This window comes from Entelurus aequoreus, linkage group LG01, assembly GCF_033978785.1.
Source record: "Entelurus aequoreus isolate RoL-2023_Sb linkage group LG01, RoL_Eaeq_v1.1, whole genome shotgun sequence".
Classification (NCBI taxonomy): domain Eukaryota; kingdom Metazoa; phylum Chordata; class Actinopteri; order Syngnathiformes; family Syngnathidae; genus Entelurus; species Entelurus aequoreus.
The window spans coordinates 14,899,972-14,921,192 of record NC_084731.1 but is presented as its reverse complement, the minus strand read 5'-3'; the positions used below and the strand labels follow the sequence as shown (position 1 = coordinate 14,921,192).

At 38.7% G+C, this 21,221-nt stretch overlaps 1 protein-coding gene across 3 annotated transcripts in view; it reads left to right on the top strand.

The window, feature by feature from the left end:
- Positions 1–21,221, top strand: part of LOC133648406 (plexin-A1-like) — a 155,580-nt gene that overhangs the window by 38,663 nt on the left and 95,696 nt on the right. For all 3 annotated transcript variants that reach the window (XM_062044473.1, XM_062044481.1, XM_062044464.1), the window contains exons 4-6: positions 9,837–9,960; positions 10,035–10,171; positions 17,190–17,357. In XM_062044473.1, the coding sequence (XP_061900457.1) occupies positions 9,837–9,960; positions 10,035–10,171; positions 17,190–17,357 (429 nt within the window). The remainder of the gene's footprint in view (positions 1–9,836; positions 9,961–10,034; positions 10,172–17,189; positions 17,358–21,221) is intronic.

Here is a 21,221-nt window from a genome sequence, read left to right as displayed (position 1 = left end):
ACAGTGGAGCTGTCCCGCTAATGAGAAGTGATGTTAGCCACACGACGCCATTAGTGGCCCGGTTACTCTCTTCATTCCTGTGACCCTGCCAGAGCCGCAACGCAGGCGACACGTGATTATGGGACTGATGGCGTGGGTCAAAGGTCAGCTGCTGCAGAAAATGAGGTGCGCTGTTGAGCACAATGTAGACGTATAGAAGTATGGCTCGGTGTTTCCCACGGACCGGCAATCAATTTGTGGTGGGGGCGTGACCGGGTCGACTCGTCATTGAAACATTGCCATAATTGGCTATGACACATGTGTGTATATATATATATATATATATATATATATATATATATATATATATATATATATATAAAGTATTTATGTATATATATATATATATATATATATATATATATATATATATATATATATATATAAAGTATTTATGTATATATATATATAAAGTATTTATGTATATATATATATATATATATATATATATATATATATAAAGTATTTATGTATATATATATATATATATATACATATATATATATATATATATATATATATAAATACATATACACTACCGTTCAAAAGTTTGGGGTCACATTGAAATGTCCTTATTTTTGAAGGAAAAGCACTGTACTTTTCAATGAAGATAACTTTAAACTAGTCTTAACTTTAAAGAAATACACTCTATGCATTGCTAATGTGGTAAATGACTATTCTAGCTGCAAATGTCGGGTTTTTGGTGCAATATCTACATAGGCGTATAGAGGCCCATTTCCAGCAACTATCACTCCAGTGTTCTAATGGTACAATGTGTTTGCTCATTGGCTCAGAAGGCTAATTGATGATTAGAAAACCCTTGTGCAATCATGTTCACACATCTGAAAACAATTTAGCTCGTTACAGAAGCTACTAAACTGACCTTCCTTTGAGCAGATTGAGTTTCTGGAGCATCACGTTTGTGGGGTCAATTAAACGCTCAAAATGGCCAGAAAAAGAGAACTTTCATCTGAAACTTGACAGTCTATTCTTGTTCTTAGAAATGAAGGCTATTCCACAAAATTGGTCGGTGCTGGTCCTAAGTAGATCGCAATTTTCGCCAGTCCTGATGTGTGTAAAAAGTTTGGTGAGTTTTGAAGTATTTTAAGTGGGTCAAATTACAGCTCAAAGAGTCAAAAATGTGTGTTTTTATGAAAATTTTGTTTTGAAGGGGTGATTGCCAACTTCCTGTTGATTTTTGCTGAGGGATGTCAGTGTATGAAATCTAGCTCTAAGTCAGACCTACATAGAGGTTTTTGTTTCATGTCTCTACGATATTCGTACTGGGAGTTAGAGGAAGTTGTGTCTGTGTTTTTTTCCTAGGTGCTGCGGCACAGTGCTTCTTTGAAGGCTCGTAAAATCACAGCAGCATTATCAGCGCAGCGGTTCTTTGAAGGCTCATAAAATCAAAACCGTAGCACTTATCAAAACTCTTTCGTCAACTTTTAATCACAAGGGTTCAATCTCTCTCCTGTAGTAGTTTGAAGCCGAAACGACAAACGCGCTCAGAGGAGATAATGTTTGATGTTTGGTGACCGCTTTGTACAAAAATTTAGTTTTGAAGGGGAGATTGCAAACTTCCTGTTGATTTTTGCTGAAAGATGTCAAAGAATGAAATGTAGGTCTAGGCGAGACCTACATAGAGGTTTTTGTTTCATGTCTCTAAGACGTTCCTACCGGAAGTTACAAGCAGTTGTATCTGTGTTTTCCTCTGAGGAGCAGTTTTGTCTCTGTTTTATTCAAAAATTGCCTAGAGCGCAATTTTGAGTTTTGGGGTTCGTTTTTTTTTTATTAGATCGCAATTTCCACCAGTCCTGATGTGTGTGAAAAGTTTGGTGAGTTTTGAAGTATTTTAAGGGGGTCAAATTACAGCTCAAAGAGGCAAAAATTTGTGTTTTTAGTAAATTTTTGTCTTGAAGGGGAAATTGCCAACTTCCTGTTGGTTTTTGCCCGAGGATGTTAAATTATGAAATGTAGGCCTAAGTCAGACCTACATAGGGGTTTTTGTTTCATGTCTCTACGGCCTTCCTAGTGGGAGTTACAGGCAGTTTTCTTCCTAGGGGGCGCTAGAGCGCAATTTTGAGTTTTGGGGTTTGGGTTTTTTTGACTAAAGAGTTTTGTTCGCGTTTTTTTATGTGTGTGTGTCAAATTTGGTGAGTTTTGAAGCATGTTAAGGGGGTCAAAGTAGTGTGCAAAGCTGCGGAAAAATAGTAATAAAACCTTACAATAACAATAGGGTCCTCTGTACCATTGGGAGTCCTTCACAAAGGGACTTGCGGTCCCTAATAATTAGGGTCCGCCTGTACCCTGTATAAGGTACAGGTACAGGTACAAAGGAACCTATTGAAATTGTAAGTAGGGATGTCCGATAATGGCTTTTTGCCGATATCCGATATTCCGATATTGTCCAACTCTTTAATTACCGATACCGATATCAACCGATACCGATATCAACCGATATATGCAGTCGTGGAATTAACACATTATTATGCCTAATTTGGACAACCAGGTATGGTGAAGATAAGGTACTTTTTTTTAAAATTAGTAAAATAAGATAAATAAATTAAAAACATTTTCTTGAATAAAAAAGAAAGTACAACAATATAAAAACAGTTACATAGAAACTAGTAATGAATGAAAATGAGTAAAATTAACTGTTAAAGGTTAGTACTATTAGTGGAACAGCAGCACGCACAATCATGTGTGCTTACGGACTGTATCCCTTGCAGACTGTATTGATATATATTGATATATAATGTAGGAACCAGAATATTAATAACAGAAAGAAACAACCCTTTTGTGTGAATGAGTGTAAATGGGGGAGGGAGGTTTTTTGGGTTGGTGCACTAATTGTAAGTGTATCTTGTGTTTTTTATGTTGATTTAATAAAAAAAAAACGATACCGATAATAAAAAAACGATACCGATAATTTCCGATATTACATTTTAATGCATATATCTAATTGTAAGGTTTATTATTATTCCGCAGCTTTGCGCACTACTTTGCCCCCTTAACATGCTTCAAAACTCACCAAATAAAATACACACATAGAAAAACTGGGACAGCACACTTAAGTAAAAAAACCAAACCCCAAAAATCTAAATTGCGCTCTAGCGCCCCCTGGGGAAAAAACAAAAACAAACTGCCTGTAACTCCCACTAGGAAGCTCGTAGAGACATGAAACAAAAACCTGTATGTAGGTCTCACTTAGACCTACAATTCATAATTTCACATCCTTGGGCAACAACCAACAGGAAGTTGGCAATTTCCCCTTCAACACAAAAATGACTAAAAACACTCATTTTTGCCTCTTTGAGCTGTAATTTGACCCCTTTAAAATACTTCAAAACTCACCAAACTTTTTACACACATCGAGCCTGGTGGAAATTGCGATCTAAAAAAAAAAAAAGAACCTCAAAACTCAAAATTGCGCTCTAAACAGAGACAAAACTGCTTCTCAGAGGAAAACACAGACAAAACTGCTCGTAACTTCCGGTAGGAACGTCTTAGAGACATGAAACAAAAACCTCTACGTAGGTCTCACTTAGACCTACATTTCATAGATTGACATCCTTCAGCAAAAATCAACAGGACGTTTGCAATCCCTCCTTCAAAACAACATTTTTGTTAAAACCGGTCACCAAAACATCAAACATTATCTCCTCTGAGCGCGTTTGTCGTTTCGGCTTCAAACTACTACAGGAGAGAGATTGAACCCTTCTGATTAAAAGTTGACGACGGCGTTTTGATACGTGCTACCGTTTTGATTTTACGAGCTTTCAAAAACCGGCTGCGCTAAAAAACTGCTGCTCTGCTGCTGTGCTTTTACGAGCCTTCAAAGAAAACAACCACTGTGCAGCGGCACCTAGGAAAAAAACCACAGACAACACTTCCTCCAACTCCCAGTACGAATGGCGTAGAGACATGAAACAAAAACCTCTATGTAGGTCTGACTTAGAGCTAGATTTCATACACTGACATCCTTCAACAAAAAATCAACAGGAGGTTGGCAATCACCCCTTCAAAACAAAAGTTTCATAAAAACACTCATTTTTGCCTCTTTGAGCTGTAATTTGACCGCCTTAAAATACTTCAAAACTCACCAAACTTTTTACACACATCAGGACTGGCGGAAATTGCGATTTAATTAGGACTAGCACCTGCCAAAGATGCGGACCCGACCAACGCTGCTTGCAGCTTTAATTTGACTTCTTTTTGACGTTTTAATGACTGAGACCCTTTATGGTCCCCAGGAGCCCTAAAGGTTAAAAAAAAAAAAATCCATATATTTTGTTATGGTTTGAAAATGAAAAATATCAAAATGGCCCCCGCATGCTTCAATTTTTCCGTGTGCGGCCCTCAGTGGAAAAAGTTTGGACACCCCTGCCTTACATAAACAGTTAAAGGCCTACTGAAATGATTTTTTTTTATTTAAACAGGGATAGCAGATCTATTCTATGTGTCATACTTGATCATTTCGCGATATTGCCATATTTTTGCTGAAAGGATTTAGTATAGAACAACGACGATAAAGATTGCAACTTTTGGTATCTGATAAAAAAAAGGCTTGCCCCTACCGGAAGTAGCGTGACGTAGTCAGTTGAACATATACGCAAAGTTCCCTATTGTTTACAATGATGGCCGCATGAAGTGAGAGAGATTCGGACCGAGAAAGCGACAATTTACCCATTAATTTGAGCGAGGATGAAAGATGTGTGGATGAGTAAAGTGCAAGTGAAGGACTAGTGGGGAGTTGAAGCTATTCAGATAGGGAAGATGCTGTGAGAGCCGGGGGTGACCTGATATTCAGCTGGGAATGACTAAAACAGTAAATAAACACAAGACATATATATACTCTATTAGCCACAACACAACCAGGCTTATATTTAATATGCCACAAATTAATCCTGCATAAAAACACCTGCGTGTTTGTTACGCTAGCTCCTAGCTCCTCTGCTAGCTCCTAGCTCCATAGAACACGCCAATACAATTCAAACACCTGATCAACACACACAATCACTCAGCCCAAAAGACCGTTCACCTAACCCAGGGGTCGGCAACCTTTACCACTCAAAGAGCCATTTTGGCAAGTTTCACACATTAAAGAAAGTAATGGGAGCCACAAAAAAAAATTTTAAATTTAAAATGAAAAACACCGCATACAAAGCTTACATGCTTTGTGCTATGTTAACCAGGGGTCTCAGACACACGCACCGGCATGCACTTTAATGTGGAAATTTGATGTTAGTGCAGCCCGCGAGTTTTGAGTGAATGGCGCTTGATAGCGTCATACTTGCCAACCTTCTCATTTTCCCGGGAGACTCCCGAATATCAGAGCGTGATGACACTGCATTTGGCGCCCTCTACAGTCTGCCCAATCAGTGTACCTGCGCGGCCACAAGTGGAATGCAGCTTAAGCTTGCTCACGTAAGAGACAGCAAGGCTACTAACTCAGCAGCCACACATCTTACACTGACGGTACCAATACCCAGAATCCCATGCAGCCCTAACTCTTCCGCTCAACCAACGCACGGAGAGGGGGGGGGGGGTTGATGTGTGGGGGGATTTGGTGGTAGCGGGGGTGTATAATGTAGACCGGAAGAGTTAGGGCTGCATGGGATTCTGGGTAATGGTTGTGTTGTGTTTATGTTGTGTTACGGTGGGATGTTCTCCAGAAATGTGTTTTTCATTCTTTTTTGGTGTGGGTTCACAGTGTGGCGCATATTTGTAACGTAACAATGTTAAAGTTGTTTGATACGACTACCGTCAGTGTAAGCTGTGTGGCTGATGAGTAAGTATGCTTCTCCTGTGTGTGCAAGTAATAACAACGTGCAACATGTGGCTGGACTGGCACACTGTATGTAAATGCTATAGAGGACAATTACTGCAGTGCAATTAGGACACGCCCTTTATATAGTAATTAGAGTGTAAATAGGATTATTTTTCCCTGGGAGTAGTCTATGAGAGACACTGACATCCATAAGTCTCCTGTGAAAATCGAGGGGGTCGGCATGTATGTAGCTGAGCCGCATCACAGTGGTCAAGGAGCCGCATGCGGCTCCGGAGCCGCGGGTTGCCGACCCCTGACCTAACCCAAGGTTCATAAAGCTTATATATTTTAGAAAAGTTACGTACATACGCAAAAAAAAGTTGCGCACATACGGTCAAGCGATCAAATGTTTAGAATCCAAAGCTGCATACTCACAGTAGCACGTCTGCATCTTTGTCATCCAAATCAAAGTAATCCTGGTAAGAGTCTGTGTTGTCCCAGTTCTCTACAGGCGTCTGTGTATCGAAGTCAAAAGTCCTCCTGGTTAGAGTCTCTGTTATCCGAGTTCTTCCATCTTGACTGCATCTTTCGGGAATGTAAACAAAGAAGCGCCGGCTGTGTACTGTTGTGGCTGACTACGTTCGAAAAATACGTCCATTTCGCACCGACAACTTTCTTCTTTGCTTGCTCAGCTTCCTTCTCCATAATGCAATGAACATGATTGCAACAGATTCACGAACACAGATGTCCAGAATACTGTGGAATTATGAAATGAAAACAGAGCTTTTTCGTATTGGCTTCAATGTGGAAGGCATACCCGTGTTCGCCGGTCTACGTCACGCGCATACGTCATCCTCAGAGGCGTTTCGAACCGGAAGTTTAGCGGCAAATTTAAAATGTCACTTTATAAGTTAACCCGGCCGTATTGGCATGTGTTATAATGTTAAGATGTCATCATTGATATATAAACTATCAGACTGCGTGGTCGGTAGTAGTGGCTTTCAGTAGGCCTTTAATAGCATCTCAGCCTCGTCTGGCCCAACGAGTCAGACATGCTTTTTCTGAGCGGGAGCCGTCCAGCATTTTAATCCCAGCTCCTAGTGGGAATAAGTGAAAGAATGGGCGTCCAAGTGTACTGCATGAGAATGTGGAATGTGGTTGCCATGGCCACCTGCAGGGAGAGTGGAAACCGGGGAGTTAATAACTCATCTCAGTGTAGGATATGAATCAGCCTCGCTCACTTTAACCCTGCTGCTTACTTTCTCTCCCTCTTCCCTGGCCTTTCTTTCCGTCTCATCCCTTCGCTCCGGCTAATTAACAGTCCAGCATGTCGCCGTGGTGTGTTTGCCCTGTGGGCTCCTCCCCTCGCTCACTGCTCCCCTCGCTCCGCTGTGGATTCATTTGGCCAAGTTAAAGTACCAATGATTGTCACACACACACTAAGTGTGGTGAAACTTGTCCTCTGCATTTGACCCATCACCCTTGTTCACCCCCTGGGAGGTGAGGGGAGCAGTGAGCAGCAGCGGTGGCCGCGCCCGGGAATCATTTTTGGTCGATTTAACCCCCAATTCCAACCCTTGATGCTGAGTGCCAAGCACGGAGGTAATGGCTCCCATTTTTATAGTCTTTGGTATGACTCGGCCGGGGTTTGAACTCACCGCCTACCAAACACTCTAACCACTAACTAAGCCACTGTGTAGGTGAGTAGTGTGAAGTGAATTATATTTATATAGTGCTTTTTCTCTAGTGACTCAAAGCATTTTTACATAGTGAAACCCAATATCTTTCAATATGACACTTTTTTAAATATGACACTTGTTTTCAATATTACACTTTTGTAAATATGACAGTTGTTTTCAATATGACACTTGTTTTCAATATTTTTTTTAAAAAATATGACACTTGCTTTCAATATTACACTTTTTTAAATATGACACTTGTTTTCAATATTACACTTTTTTAAATATGACACTTGTTTTTAATATTACACGTTTTTAAATATAACACTTTTTTAAATATTACACTTGTTTTTAATATTACACTTTTTTAAATATGACACTTGTTTTCAATATTACACTTTTTTAAATATGACACTTGTTTTCAATATTACACTTTTTTAAATATGACACTTGTTTTCAATATTAAACTTTTGTAAATATGACACTTTTTTAAATACCGTAATTTCCGGACTATAAGCCGCTACTTTTTCCCCTCGTTCTGGTCCCTGCGGCTTATACAAGGGTGCGGCTTATATACGGCCTGTTCTTCTCCGACACCCACGAAGAGGATTTGGGTGGTTTTAGTACGCAGGAGGAAGACGATGACACAATGATTAAAGACTGACTTTTCATATACCGGTAGGCTGGTTATTTTGATAACGTACAGGCGAGCACTTTGTATTACTTTGCACCGTTGTATTATTTGTACTCTGCACGAATGCTGTTCGCCATGTCAAAGATGTGAAAGTTTGATTGAATGATTGAAAGATTTACTGTTAATAAATGGGACGCTTTGCGTTCCCAAACAGTCATCTCTGTCCCGACAATCCCCTCCGTGGTAGCAGGAACCCCTATATACTACGCTAATTACACATCAAAACCCTGCGGCTTATAGTCGGGTGCGGCTTATATATGGAGCAATCTGTATTTTCCCCTAAATTTAGCTGGTGCGGCTTATAGTCAGGTGCGGCTTATAGTCCGGAAATTACGGTATTACACTTGTTTTCAATATGAAACTTTTTTAAATATTACACTTTTTTAAATATGACACTTGTTTTCAATATTACACTTTTGTAAATATGACACTTGTTTTCAATATTATTTTATTTGAAATATGAAGCTTGCTTTCAATATTACACTTTTTTCAATATGACACTTGTTTTCAATATTACACTTTTTTAAATATGACACTTGTTTTTAATATTACACTTCTTTAAATATAACACTTTTTAAAATATTACACTTGTTTTCAATATTACACTGTTTTAAATATTACACTTGTTTTCAATATTACACTTTTTTAAATATGACACTTGTTTTTAATATTACCCTTTTTTCAATATGACACTTGTTTTAAATATGTCACTTGTTTTCAATATTACACTTTTTTAAATATGACACTTGTTTTCAATATTACACTTTCGTAAATATGACACTTGTTTTCAATAATTTTTTTTTTAAATATGACACTTGCTTTCAATATTACACTTTTTTCAATATGACACTTGTTTTCAATATTACACTTTTTTAAATATGACACTTGTTTTCAATATTACCCTTTTTTCAATATGACACTTGTTTTAAATATTACACTTTTTTAAATATGACACTTGTTTTCAATATTACACTTTCGTAAATATGACACTTGTTTTCAATATTTTTTTTTTAAAATATGACACTTGCTTTCAATATTACACTTTTTTCAATATTACACTTTTTTCAATATGACACTTGTTTTCAATATTACACTTTTTTAAATATGACACTTGTTTTCAATATTACACTTTTTTAAATATGACACTTGTTTTCAATATTACCCTTTTTTCAATATGACACTTGTTTTAAATATGTCACTTGTTTTCAATATTACACTTTTTTAAATATGACACTTGTTTTCAATATTACACTTTTTTAAATATGACACTTGTTTTTAATATTACACTTTTTTAAATATAACACTTTTTAAAATATTACACTTGTTTTCAATATTACACTGTTTTCAATATTACACTTGTTTTCAATATTACACTTTTTTAAATATTACACTTGTTTTCAATATGAAACTTTTTTAAATATGACACTTGTTTTCAATATGACCCTTTTTTCAATATGACACTTGTTTTAAATATGTCACTAGTTTTCAATATTACACTTTTTTAAATATGACACTTGTTTTAAATATGACACTTGTTTTCAATATGACACTTGTTTTCAATATTACACTTGTTTTAAATATGACACTAGTTTTCAATGTGACCCTCCAAGCCGGTGAATGCCATGAACATGTCCCCTCGCTCGCTCTTTTTCAGGATCGTGTGTCGACTCAACGACGCCACAGGTTACAGGGTGCAGGAGGCCCAAGTGGAAGTGTGCGTGAGGGACTGCAGTCATCCCGACTACAAAGCGGTCTCAACCAAGGCCTTCACTTTTGTGGTAAGACTTGCTGCTTTGGGGTCCCGAGTCCACATCTCGGACCACCGCTGACCGGTCCTGTTGTCCCTTGTCAGTCTCCATACTTCACCCACGTCACTCCGTCCACCGGGCCGCTGTCTGGAGGAACACGGATCACCATAGAAGGAAGTCATCTCAACGCCGGCAGCGCCGTGTTTGTGAAGATAGGACTTCATGCCTGCCGCTTTGAGAAGTGAGTACATACCTCTTCTTGTTTGTTATGACCACTGTGCCAGATGTATAACAAAGACTATTTTATGATTACAGCAAGGTTTTTTTTAATCCATACCCATCACTAGTCAGAACCTACTTTAATGTAGCTGATATGCCCTACTTTCCGGGCTATAGAGCGCACCGGTATTTAAGCCACACCCACCACATTTTAGAATAAAAACATATTTGTACATATATTAGCTGTACAGGACCATAATTTGCAGATATATATACCGGTACGAAAGATTCTGTCAGTGTTTGTTTACATTGCTTAAATGTTTCCAAACGGTCACACGGCAGTAAAACGGCTGACCAAACAAAACAGAAGTCATGGTCATGGATGTTTGATAAGAAATTATCAAGTTCGAGCCCATTATCGAATCCTCTTATCGAACCGATTCCTTATCGATTCTCTTATCAAATCCAGATAGGTTGTTGTATATGGAAAAAAACACACAATATTTGGTTTAACAAAAGCTCACTTTTATTTTATAAGAATAAAATAAATAAATAAATATTGACTGGTGTTACCCCCCTAAAAAAAATATATATATTGACACGACACGGTTCTCGAACGTTCAGGTTATGTGCAGCCTGAACATGTTTCAACATGTTTGTTGTACTGCTCCCCTTACATGAGAGCGAAGCCTGGCAATAATTGCATATAGCCGTTTCCTCGTCGTATTTTTTTGTAAAATGAAGCCATGCCTTGAGGCGTTTTTTTTACGGTCCATTATTTTTGCTGCTTTCTGTATCTGCCGCCTAATGGCTGAGCTACGTCATTTCCTGTGGTGTCCCACAGGGCATTTCCTGTGGGAACGGGATTCGTTCACAGGGATTCGAACAAAGAACCAACTCTTTTTCTTTACTATAGTGGCCTCGATAACTGGAACCGGTTCTCAAAAAGGGAGTCGAGTCCATGGAATCGGTTCTTTTCTTATCAAACAACCGGGAGAACCGGTTTCGAACATCATACCTAGTCATGGACCCACTAGCTGCGCAAGCTAGCTCTCCAATCAGCTAAACAGACTCAATAACTCCACGGTGACGTTACAAAACTGAAACGATACAAAAAGAATGCCATTGTAAGTTAATAATACTAACACTGACACTTGTAAATGTCTTAGCATATTAGCTCATGCTAATGACAATAGCTTGATTACATTACGATATCACGTACAAATATGCATGAAAACACTCCTACAGACATCACACATTGGACGCTTTAGTAAGTATTAATTGTTTTAGTTATATTGTAAAATCCATGCCCATCACTTTATTATTTACTTTTTACTTTTTAAATTCGATCTCAATTCTGTACACTGCTGCTGGAATTTTAATTTTCCTGAGGAAACTCTCCTGAAGGAATCAATAAAGTACTATCTATCTATCTATCTATCTATCTATCTATCTATCTATCTATCTATCTATCTATCTATCTATCTATATTTGTACATATATTAGCCGCACGGGACCATAATTTGCAGCTATATACCGGTAGGAAAGATTCTGTCAGTGTTTGTTTACATTGCTTAATTGTTTCCAAACGGTCACATGGCAGTAAAACGGCTGATGAAACAAAACAGAAGTCATCGTCATGGACCCACTAGCTGCGCAAGCTAGCTCTCCAATCAGCTAAACAGACTCAATAACTCCACTGTGACGTTACAAAACTGAAACAATACAGAAAGAATGCCATTGTAATTTAATAATACCGCCACCTCAGGAAGGGGAAGCAGTGCACTGTCAACACCGTGTACGGTGAGGGTGGTGTTCTGCCGACCTCGACTGCGGATGTTGTGGATCGGTGGAGGGAATACTTCGAAGACCTCCTCGATCCTACCAACACGTCTTCCTATGAGGAAGCAGTGCCTGGGGAATCTGTGGTGGGCTCTCCTATTTCTGGGGCTGAGGTTGCCGAGGTAGTTAAAAAGCTCCTCGGTGGCATGTGGATGAGATCCGCCCGGAGTTCCTTAAGGCTCTGGATGCTGTGGGGCTGTCTTGGTTGACAAGACTCTGCAACATCGCGTGGACATCGGGGGCGGTACCTCTGGATTGGCAGACCGTGGTGGTGGTTCCTCTCTTTAAGAAGGGGAACCGGAGGGTGTGTTCCAACTATCGTGGGATCACACTCCTCAGCCTTCCCGGTAAGGTCTATTCAGGTGTACTGGAGAGGAGGCTACGCTGGATAGTCGAACCTCGGATTCAGGAGGAACAGTGTGGTTTTAGTCCTGGTCGTGGAACTGTGGACCAGCTCTATACTCTCGGCAGGGTCCTTTAGGGTGCATGGGAGTTTGCCCAACCAGTCTACATGTGCTTTGTGGACCTCGAGAAGGCATTCGACCGTGTACCCCGGGAAGTCCTGTGGGGAGTGCTTAGAGAGTATGGGGTATCGGACTGTCTGATTGTGGCGGTCCGCTCCCTGTATGATCAGTGTCATAGCTTGGTCCGCATTGCCGGTAGTAAGTCGGACACGTTTCCAGTGAGGGTTGGACTCCACCAAGGCTGCCCTTTGTCACCGATTCTGTTCATAACTTTTATGGACAGAATTTCTATGCGCAGTCAGGGCGTTGAGGGGATCCGGTTTGGTGGCTGCAGGATTAGGTCTCTGCTTTTTGCAGATGATGTGGTCCTGATGGCTTCATCTGGCCAGGATCTTCAGCTCTCACTGGATCGGTTCGCAACCGAGTGTGAAGCGACTGGGATGAGAATCAGCACCTCCAAGTCAGAGTCCACGGTTCTTGCCCGGGAAAGGGTGGAGTGCCATCTCCGGGTTTGGGAGGAGATCTTGCCCCAATTGGAGGAGTTCAAGTACCTCGGAGTCTTGTTCACGAGTGAGGGAAAGGTGGATTGTGAGATCGACAGGCGTCTTCAGTAATGCGGACCCTGTATCGATCCGTTGTGGTGAAGGAGCTGAGCCGGAAGGCAAAGCTCTCAATTTACCGGTCGATCTACGTTCCCATCCTCACCTATGGTCATCAGCTTTGGGTTATGACCGAAAGGACAAGATCACGGGTACAAGATCTACGTTCCCATCCTCACCTATGGTCATGATCTTTGGGTTATGACCGAAAGGACAAGATCACGGGTACAAGATCTACGTTCCCATCCTCACCTATGGTCATGATCTTTGGGTTATGACCGAAAGGACAAGATCACGGGTACAAGATCTACGTTCCCATCTTCACCTATGGTCATGAGCTTTGGGTTATGACCGAAAGGACAAGATCACGGGTACAAGATCTACGTTCCCATCCTCACCTACGGTCATGATCTTTGGGTTATGACCGAAAGGACAAGATCACGGGTACAAGATCTACGTTCCCATCTTCACCAATGGTCATGAGCTTTGGGTTATGACCGAAAGGACAAGATCACGGGTACAAGATCTACGTTCCCATCCTCACCTATGGTCATGATCTTTGGGTCATGACCGAAAGGACAAGATCACGGGTACAAGATCTACGTTCCCATCCTCACCTATGGTCATGATCTTTGGGTCATGACCGAAAGGACAAGATCACGGGTACAAGATCTACGTTCCCATCTTCACCTATGGTCATGAGCTTTGGGTTATGACCGAAAGGACAAGATCACGGGTACAAGATCTACGTTCCCATCTTCACCTATGGTCATGAGCTTTGGGTTATGACCGAAAGGACAAGATCACGGGTACAAGATCTACGTTCCCATCCTCACCTATGGTCATGATCTTTGGGTCATGACCGAAAGGACAAGATCACGGGTACAAGCGGCCGAAATGAGTTTCCTCCGCCGGGTGGCGGGCCTCTCCCTTAGAGATAGGGTGAGAAGCTCTGCCAACCGGGAGGAACTCAAAGTAAAGCTGCTGCTCCTCCACATGGAGAGGAGCCAGATGAGGTGTTTCGGGCATCTGGTCAGCCACCCGAACGCCTCCCTAGGGAGGTGTTTCGGGCACGTCCGACCGGTAGGTGGCCACGGGGAAGACCCAGGACACGTTGGGAAGAGTATGTCTCCCGGCTGGCCTGGGAACGCCTCGGGATCCCCCGGGAGGAGCTGGACGAAGTGGCTGGGGAGTGGAAAGTCTGATAGACCCGACCTCGGATAAGCGGAATAAGATGGATGGATGGATGGACTGACAAGGTTGGTGTGACATTTTACTGCAGAGCCCAATGCTGGAATATAATGGTGATGTCATGCTACACCCGGAGACGGCTTCATTGGCCATTTCCGTTTTGCTTGGATTGGTTTCTTTTTCCAAGGCAACAAGTGGCAGGTGGATTTAATGAGCTAAGTTCTTCTTCAAATATCATAGCCATGGCCAATTTAAAGCTGTGTAGCACACCCCGAGAAAGGTGAACATAATCGTCTTTCACTGAGCAGCAATAACCTTTATGGCCAAAGTAATGAACTGGATGCCTTTTTTAATGTGTCTTTGCATTCAGCGGGGCCTCAACTTTAATCAAAACCTATTTACCCCGAGTCACTCACCCGCTTATCTCCCCCTTTCAAGCCCTTTTCTTCCTCGGCTTTTTCCTTTGGCTCCGTGTCCCCACGTCGGCTTCTTTTGTGTGTCACAAATACATAGGTGACACCACAGGCACTCTCTGGCCATGGCGGTGTTGTGAAAGTAGTTGCCATGGATACAGAGGACTAGTGGAATGTGGAAAATCTTTCAAAAAAAACGTGGAATCATCTTTGTTTTCTTCGATATTCAACCGCCTCCTCGGCCTTTGAGCAAGCGTGGAGGAAGCTGTTAAAATGTCATCCTGAGTGACAGCAGGGATTATATTCATTCCCCGTTTTTTTCTTTACACTCACGTGCGTATTTGTTTATTTCGAGCATCAGACAAGAGCTTCACACTGCAAAAAGTCAGTGTTCAAAAAAAAGGAAAAAAAATACAAAAATGAGGGGTATTTTATTTGAACTAAGCAAAATGATCTGCCAATAGAACAAGAACATTTGGCTTGTCAAGACTTTCCAAAACAAGTAAAATCAGCTAACTTCAAAGAACCAAAAAAAAACTTAAAATAAGTATATTCTCACTAATAACAAGTGCACTTTTCTTGGTAGGAAAAAAAAAAGACATTGTCCCCATTACGTAAGCATTACCAGAAAACACACCAAAGCAGAGGTAGTAAATATACAACATTTCAATATGAGTACACCTATATACTATAGATATTAGTACATGTACAAACCCCGTTTCCATATGAGTTGGGAAATTGTGTTAGATGTAAATATAAACGGAATACAATGATTTGCAAATCATTTTCAACCCATATTCAGTTGAATATGTTACAAAGACAACATATTTGATGTTCAAACTGATAAACATTTTTTTTTTTTTTGCAAATAATCATTATCTTTAGAATTTGATGCCAGCAACACGTGACAAAGAAGTTGGGAAAGGTGGCAATAAATACTGATAAAGTTGAGGAATGCTCATCAAACACTTATTTGGAACATCCCACAGGTGAACAGGCAAATTGGGAACAGGTGGGTGCCATGATTGGGTATAAAAGTAGATTCCATGAAATGCTCAGTCATTCACAAACAAGGATGGGGCGAGGGTCACCACTTTGTCAACAAATGCGTCAGCAAATTGTTAAACAATTTAAGAAAAACCTTTCTCAACCAGCTATTGCAAGGAATTTAGGGATTTCACCATCTACGCTCCGTGATATCATCAAAGGGTTCAGAGAATCTGGAGAAATCACTGCACGTAAGCAGCTAAGCCCGTGACCTTCCATCCCTCAGGCTGTACTGCATCAACAAGCGACATCAGTGTGTAAAGGATATCACCACATGGGCTCAGGAACACTTCAGAAACCCACTGTCAGTAACTACAGTTGGTCGCTACATCTGTAAGTGCAAGTTAAAACTCTCCTATGCAAGGCGAAAACCGTTTATCAACAACACCCAGAAACGCCGTCGGCTTCGCTGGGCCTGAGCTCATCTAAGATGGACTGATACAAAGTGGAAAAGTGTTCTGCGGTCTGACGAGTCCACATTTCAAATTGTTTTTGGAAACTGTGGACGTCGTGTCCTCCGGACCAAAGAGGAAAAGAACCATCCGGATTGTTATAGGCGCAAAGTGGAAAAGCCAGCATCTGTGATGGTATGGGGGTGTATTAGTGCCCAAGACATGGGTAACTTACACATCTGTGAAGGCGCCATTAATGCTGAAAGGTACATACAGCTTTTGGAGCAACATATGTTGCCATCCAAGCAACGTTACCATGGACGCCCCTGCTTATTTCAGCAAGACAATGCCAAGCCACGTGTTACATCAACGTGGCTTCATAGTAAAAGAGTGCGGGTACTAGACTGGCCTTCCTGTAGTCCAGACCTGTCTCCCATTGAAAATGTGTGGCGCATTATGAAGCCTATAATAGCACAAGGGAGACCCCCGGACTGTTGAACAACTTAAGCTGTACATCAAGCAAGAATGGGAAAGAATTCCACCTGAGAAGCTTCAAAAATGTGTCTCCTCAGTTCCCAAACCTTTACTGAGTGTTGTTAAAAGGAAAGGCCATGTAACACAGTGGTGAACATGCCCTTTCCCAACTACTTTGGCACGTGTTGCAGCCATGAAATTCTAAGTTCATTATTATTTGCAAAAAATAAATAAAGTTTATGAGTTTGAACATCAAATATGTTGTCTTTGTAGTGCATTCAACTGAATATGGGTTGAAAAGGATTTGCAAATCATTGTATTCCGTTTATATTTACATCTAACACAATTTCACAACTCATATGGAAACGTGGTTTGTACATGTACAAAACAACAAAGTAGTCAATATACAACATTTCAATATAAGTACACTTATATACGATAGATATTAGTACATGTGCATAACAACAATGTACACCTAGAAGTGTTCCTCAAATACACAAAACCTGTCAGAAAGGTTGGTGTTGCAGAGTAAGACCCTATAAGTGTCCTTGTCTCTCCAATTGAACTGACTTGAGTGGCACATGTTCTAAGAGTGGTGTGCACCGTCCCGCTCACCAGGCGCAGCAGCAAGGAGGTGGTGTGCGTGACCCCGGCGGGCCTGGCCCCGGGTACCACCCCCGTCATGGTGGACATCAACTCTGCCGAGCTGAGGAACCCCGAGGTGAAGTTCAACTACACGGACGACCCCACCATCCTCAGGATGGAGCCCGACTGGAGCATTGCCAGGTAGGACTGATGGATGATTAATAGCCAATTCATGCTCACTAAAAGTGATGCATGGTCAATAATGTTCTTCAGCCTACACTTTGCTTCATGATCCATATCTGCTGTGATGACATGAATAATTGACGCAACACTGTTTGATCTGCAATGCTGCTTGATGCCTCCATACATTATTCATCTTACTGTACATTCATGTCTTTTTTACCAGCATAACCAACTCAACTTAAATATGAACTCCACTTGCTCATTGATGTAATATTCCACTCCACTAGCTCATTGATGTAATATTCTACTCCACTCGCTCATTGATGTAATATTCCAGCAACACAAACACAAACATTCACCCTCATCTCTCTTTTTAAACAGCTATTATTTATTCTCTTTATAGCTCGCCATGGAAAGCTAAATTTTGCAGTAAAGCAGTGCACATATATTCTACTATGTGTAAATACTACTGTATAATGCATATGTTCCTTTTTGACTGTACTTAAATGTATACTAGACTGTATTTATATTATTCACATGTGAATAATGCTGTATAATAGACTGTATTTATAGTATTCACATGTGAATAATGCTGTATAATAGACTGTATTTATAATATTCACATGTGAATAATGCTGTATAATAGACTGTATGTATATTATTCACATGTGAATAATGCTGTATAATAGACTGTATTTATATTATTCACATGTGAATAATGCTGTATAATAGACTGTATTTATATTATTCACATGTGAATAATGCTGTATAATAGACTGTATTTATAGTATTCACATGTGAATAATGTTGTATAATAGACTGTATTTATAGTATTCACATGTGAATAGTGCTGTATAATAGACTGTATTTATATTATTCACATGTGAATAATGCTGTATAATAGACTGTATTTATAGTATTCACATGTGAATAATGCTGTATAATAGACTGTATTTATATTATTCACATGTGAATAATGTTGTCTAATAGACTGTATTTATATTATTCACATGTGAATAATGCTGTATAATAGACTGTATTTATATTATCATGTGAATAATGCTGTATAATAGACTGTATTTATATTATTCACATGTGAATAATGATGTATAATAGACTGTATTTATAGTATTCACATGTGAATAATGTTGTATAATAGACTGGATTTATATTATTCACATGTGAATAATGCTGTATAATAGACTGTATTTATATTATTCACATGTGAATAATGCTGTATAATAGACTGTATTTATATTATTCACATGTGAATAATGCTGTATAATAGACTGTATTTATAGTATTCACATGTGAATAGTGCTGTATAATAGACTGTATTTATATTATTCACATGTGAATAATGCTGTATAATAGACTGTATTTATATTATTCACATGTGAATAATGATGTATAATAGACTGTATTTATATTATTCACATGTGAATAATGCTGTATAATAGACTGTATTTATATTATTCACATGTGAATAATGCTGTATAATAGACTGCATTTATATTATTCACATGTGAATAATGCTGTATAATAGACTGTATTTATATTATCATGTGAATAATGCTGTATAATAGACTGTATTTATATTATTCACATGTGATTAATGATGTATAATAGACGGTATTTATAGTATTCACATGTGAATAATGTTGTATAATAGACTGTATTTATATTATTCACATGTGAATAATGCTGTATAGTAGAACACAATAGCAACACAAAAACAAACATTCACCCTCATCTTTCTTTTTAAACAGCTATTATTTATTCTCCTTATAGCTCGCCATGAAAAGCTAAGTTTTGCAGTAAAGCAGTGCACATATATTCTACTATGTGTAAATACTACTATGTGTAAATACTACTGTATAAATACTACTATGTGTAAATACTACTGTTTAAATACTCCTATGTGTAAATACTACTGTGTAAATATTACTGTGTAAATACTACTATGTGTAAATACTACTGTGTAAATACTACTGTGTAAATACTACTATGTTTAAATACTCCTATGTGTAAATACTACTGTGTAAATACTACTATGTGTAAATACTACTGTGTAAATACTCCTATGTGTAAATACTACTGTGTAAATACTCCTATGTGTAAATACTACTGTGTAAATACTACTATGTGTAAATACTACTGTGTAAATACTACTATGTGTAAATACTACTGTTTAAATACTCCTATGTGTAAATACTACTGTGTAAATATTACTATGTGTAAATACTACTGTGTAAATACTACTATGTGTAAATATTACTGTGTAAATACTACTATGTGTAAATACTACTACATGTAAATACTACTGTGTAAATACTACTGTGTAAATAATCCTATGTGTAAATACTACTGTGTAAATACTACTGTGTAAATAATCCTATGTGTAAATACTACTGTGTAAATACTACTATGTGTAAATACTACTGTGTAAATACTACTATGTGTAAATACTACTATGTGTAAATACTACTGTGTAAATACTACTATGTGTAAATACTACTATGTGTAAATATTACTGTGTAAATACTACTATGTGTAAATACTACTATGTGTAAATACTACTGTGTAAATACTACTATGTGTAAATACTACTGTGTAAATACTACTATGTGTAAATACTACTGTGTAAATACTACTATGTGTAAATACTACTATGTGTAAATACTACTGTGTAAATACTACTATGTGTAAATACTATTGTGTAAATACTACTATGTGTAAATACTACTGTGTAAATACTACTGTGTAAATACTACTATGTGTAAATACTACTATGTGTAAATACTACTGTGTAAATACTCCTATGTGTAAATACTACTGTGTAAATACTACTGTGTAAATACTACTATGTGTAAATACTACTGTGTAAATACTACTATGTGTAAATACTACTGTGTAAATACTACTATGTGTAAATACTACTGTGTAAATACTACTGTGTAAATAATCCTATGTGTAAATACTACTGTGTAAATACTACTATGTGTAAATACTACTACGTGTAAATACTACTATGTGTAAATACTACTATGTGTAAATACTACTACATGTAAATACTACTATGTGTAAATACTACTACGTGTAAATACTACTATGTGTAAATACTAGTAGAGGTAGTGAAATGAGGCATGGGAAGATGTCCTTGCACAAACACAGGCTGCCTTGTGAAGTAGAAAAATGAGTAAACACAAAGAGAAAAAAGCTTGCAGCAATCAAATGCTAACATGCTGACTTAATATGACCTAGAAACTTCCCCACGTGGTTCTCATTTACTTCACAAGTGTGCAGCGGTTCTTGGAAATGGCTGTGCGTTTTTTTTTTTTTCTTCTATGCTTCCTGTTGTATTTTTCTCAATTTTAGGTGCTGCACCATATATATAAACCACACCCACTACATTTTAGAAGAAAAACATATTGTTGTCATATTTCAGCCACACTGGACGATAAGCCACAGATAAATAGGTTGTAGATAAGATGTTTTATTGCACATTTGTCTTTCGGATCATTTTCCTCATTTTTCGGACTATAGAGCGCACCGGTATATAAGCCGCACCCACTACATTTTAGAAGAAGAAACAAATGTTTCCACATATAAGCAGACCGGGACTATAAGTCACAGATATACAGCATAGGTTGTGGAATGAGTTATTTACATATTTGTAAATGTTTATTTACATACTTTTATTGTTTGTAAATAATTAATCTATTTTTATTAAGTACAGTATTTTCCGGGGCTACAGAGCTCACAGTTTTTTTTTTAAGTTGCACCAACCAAATTAATATTTTACATATGTAAGCCTTACTGGGACTACACGCCACAGATATATACTGGTAGGAAAGATGTTGTAAACATGTATTTACATAC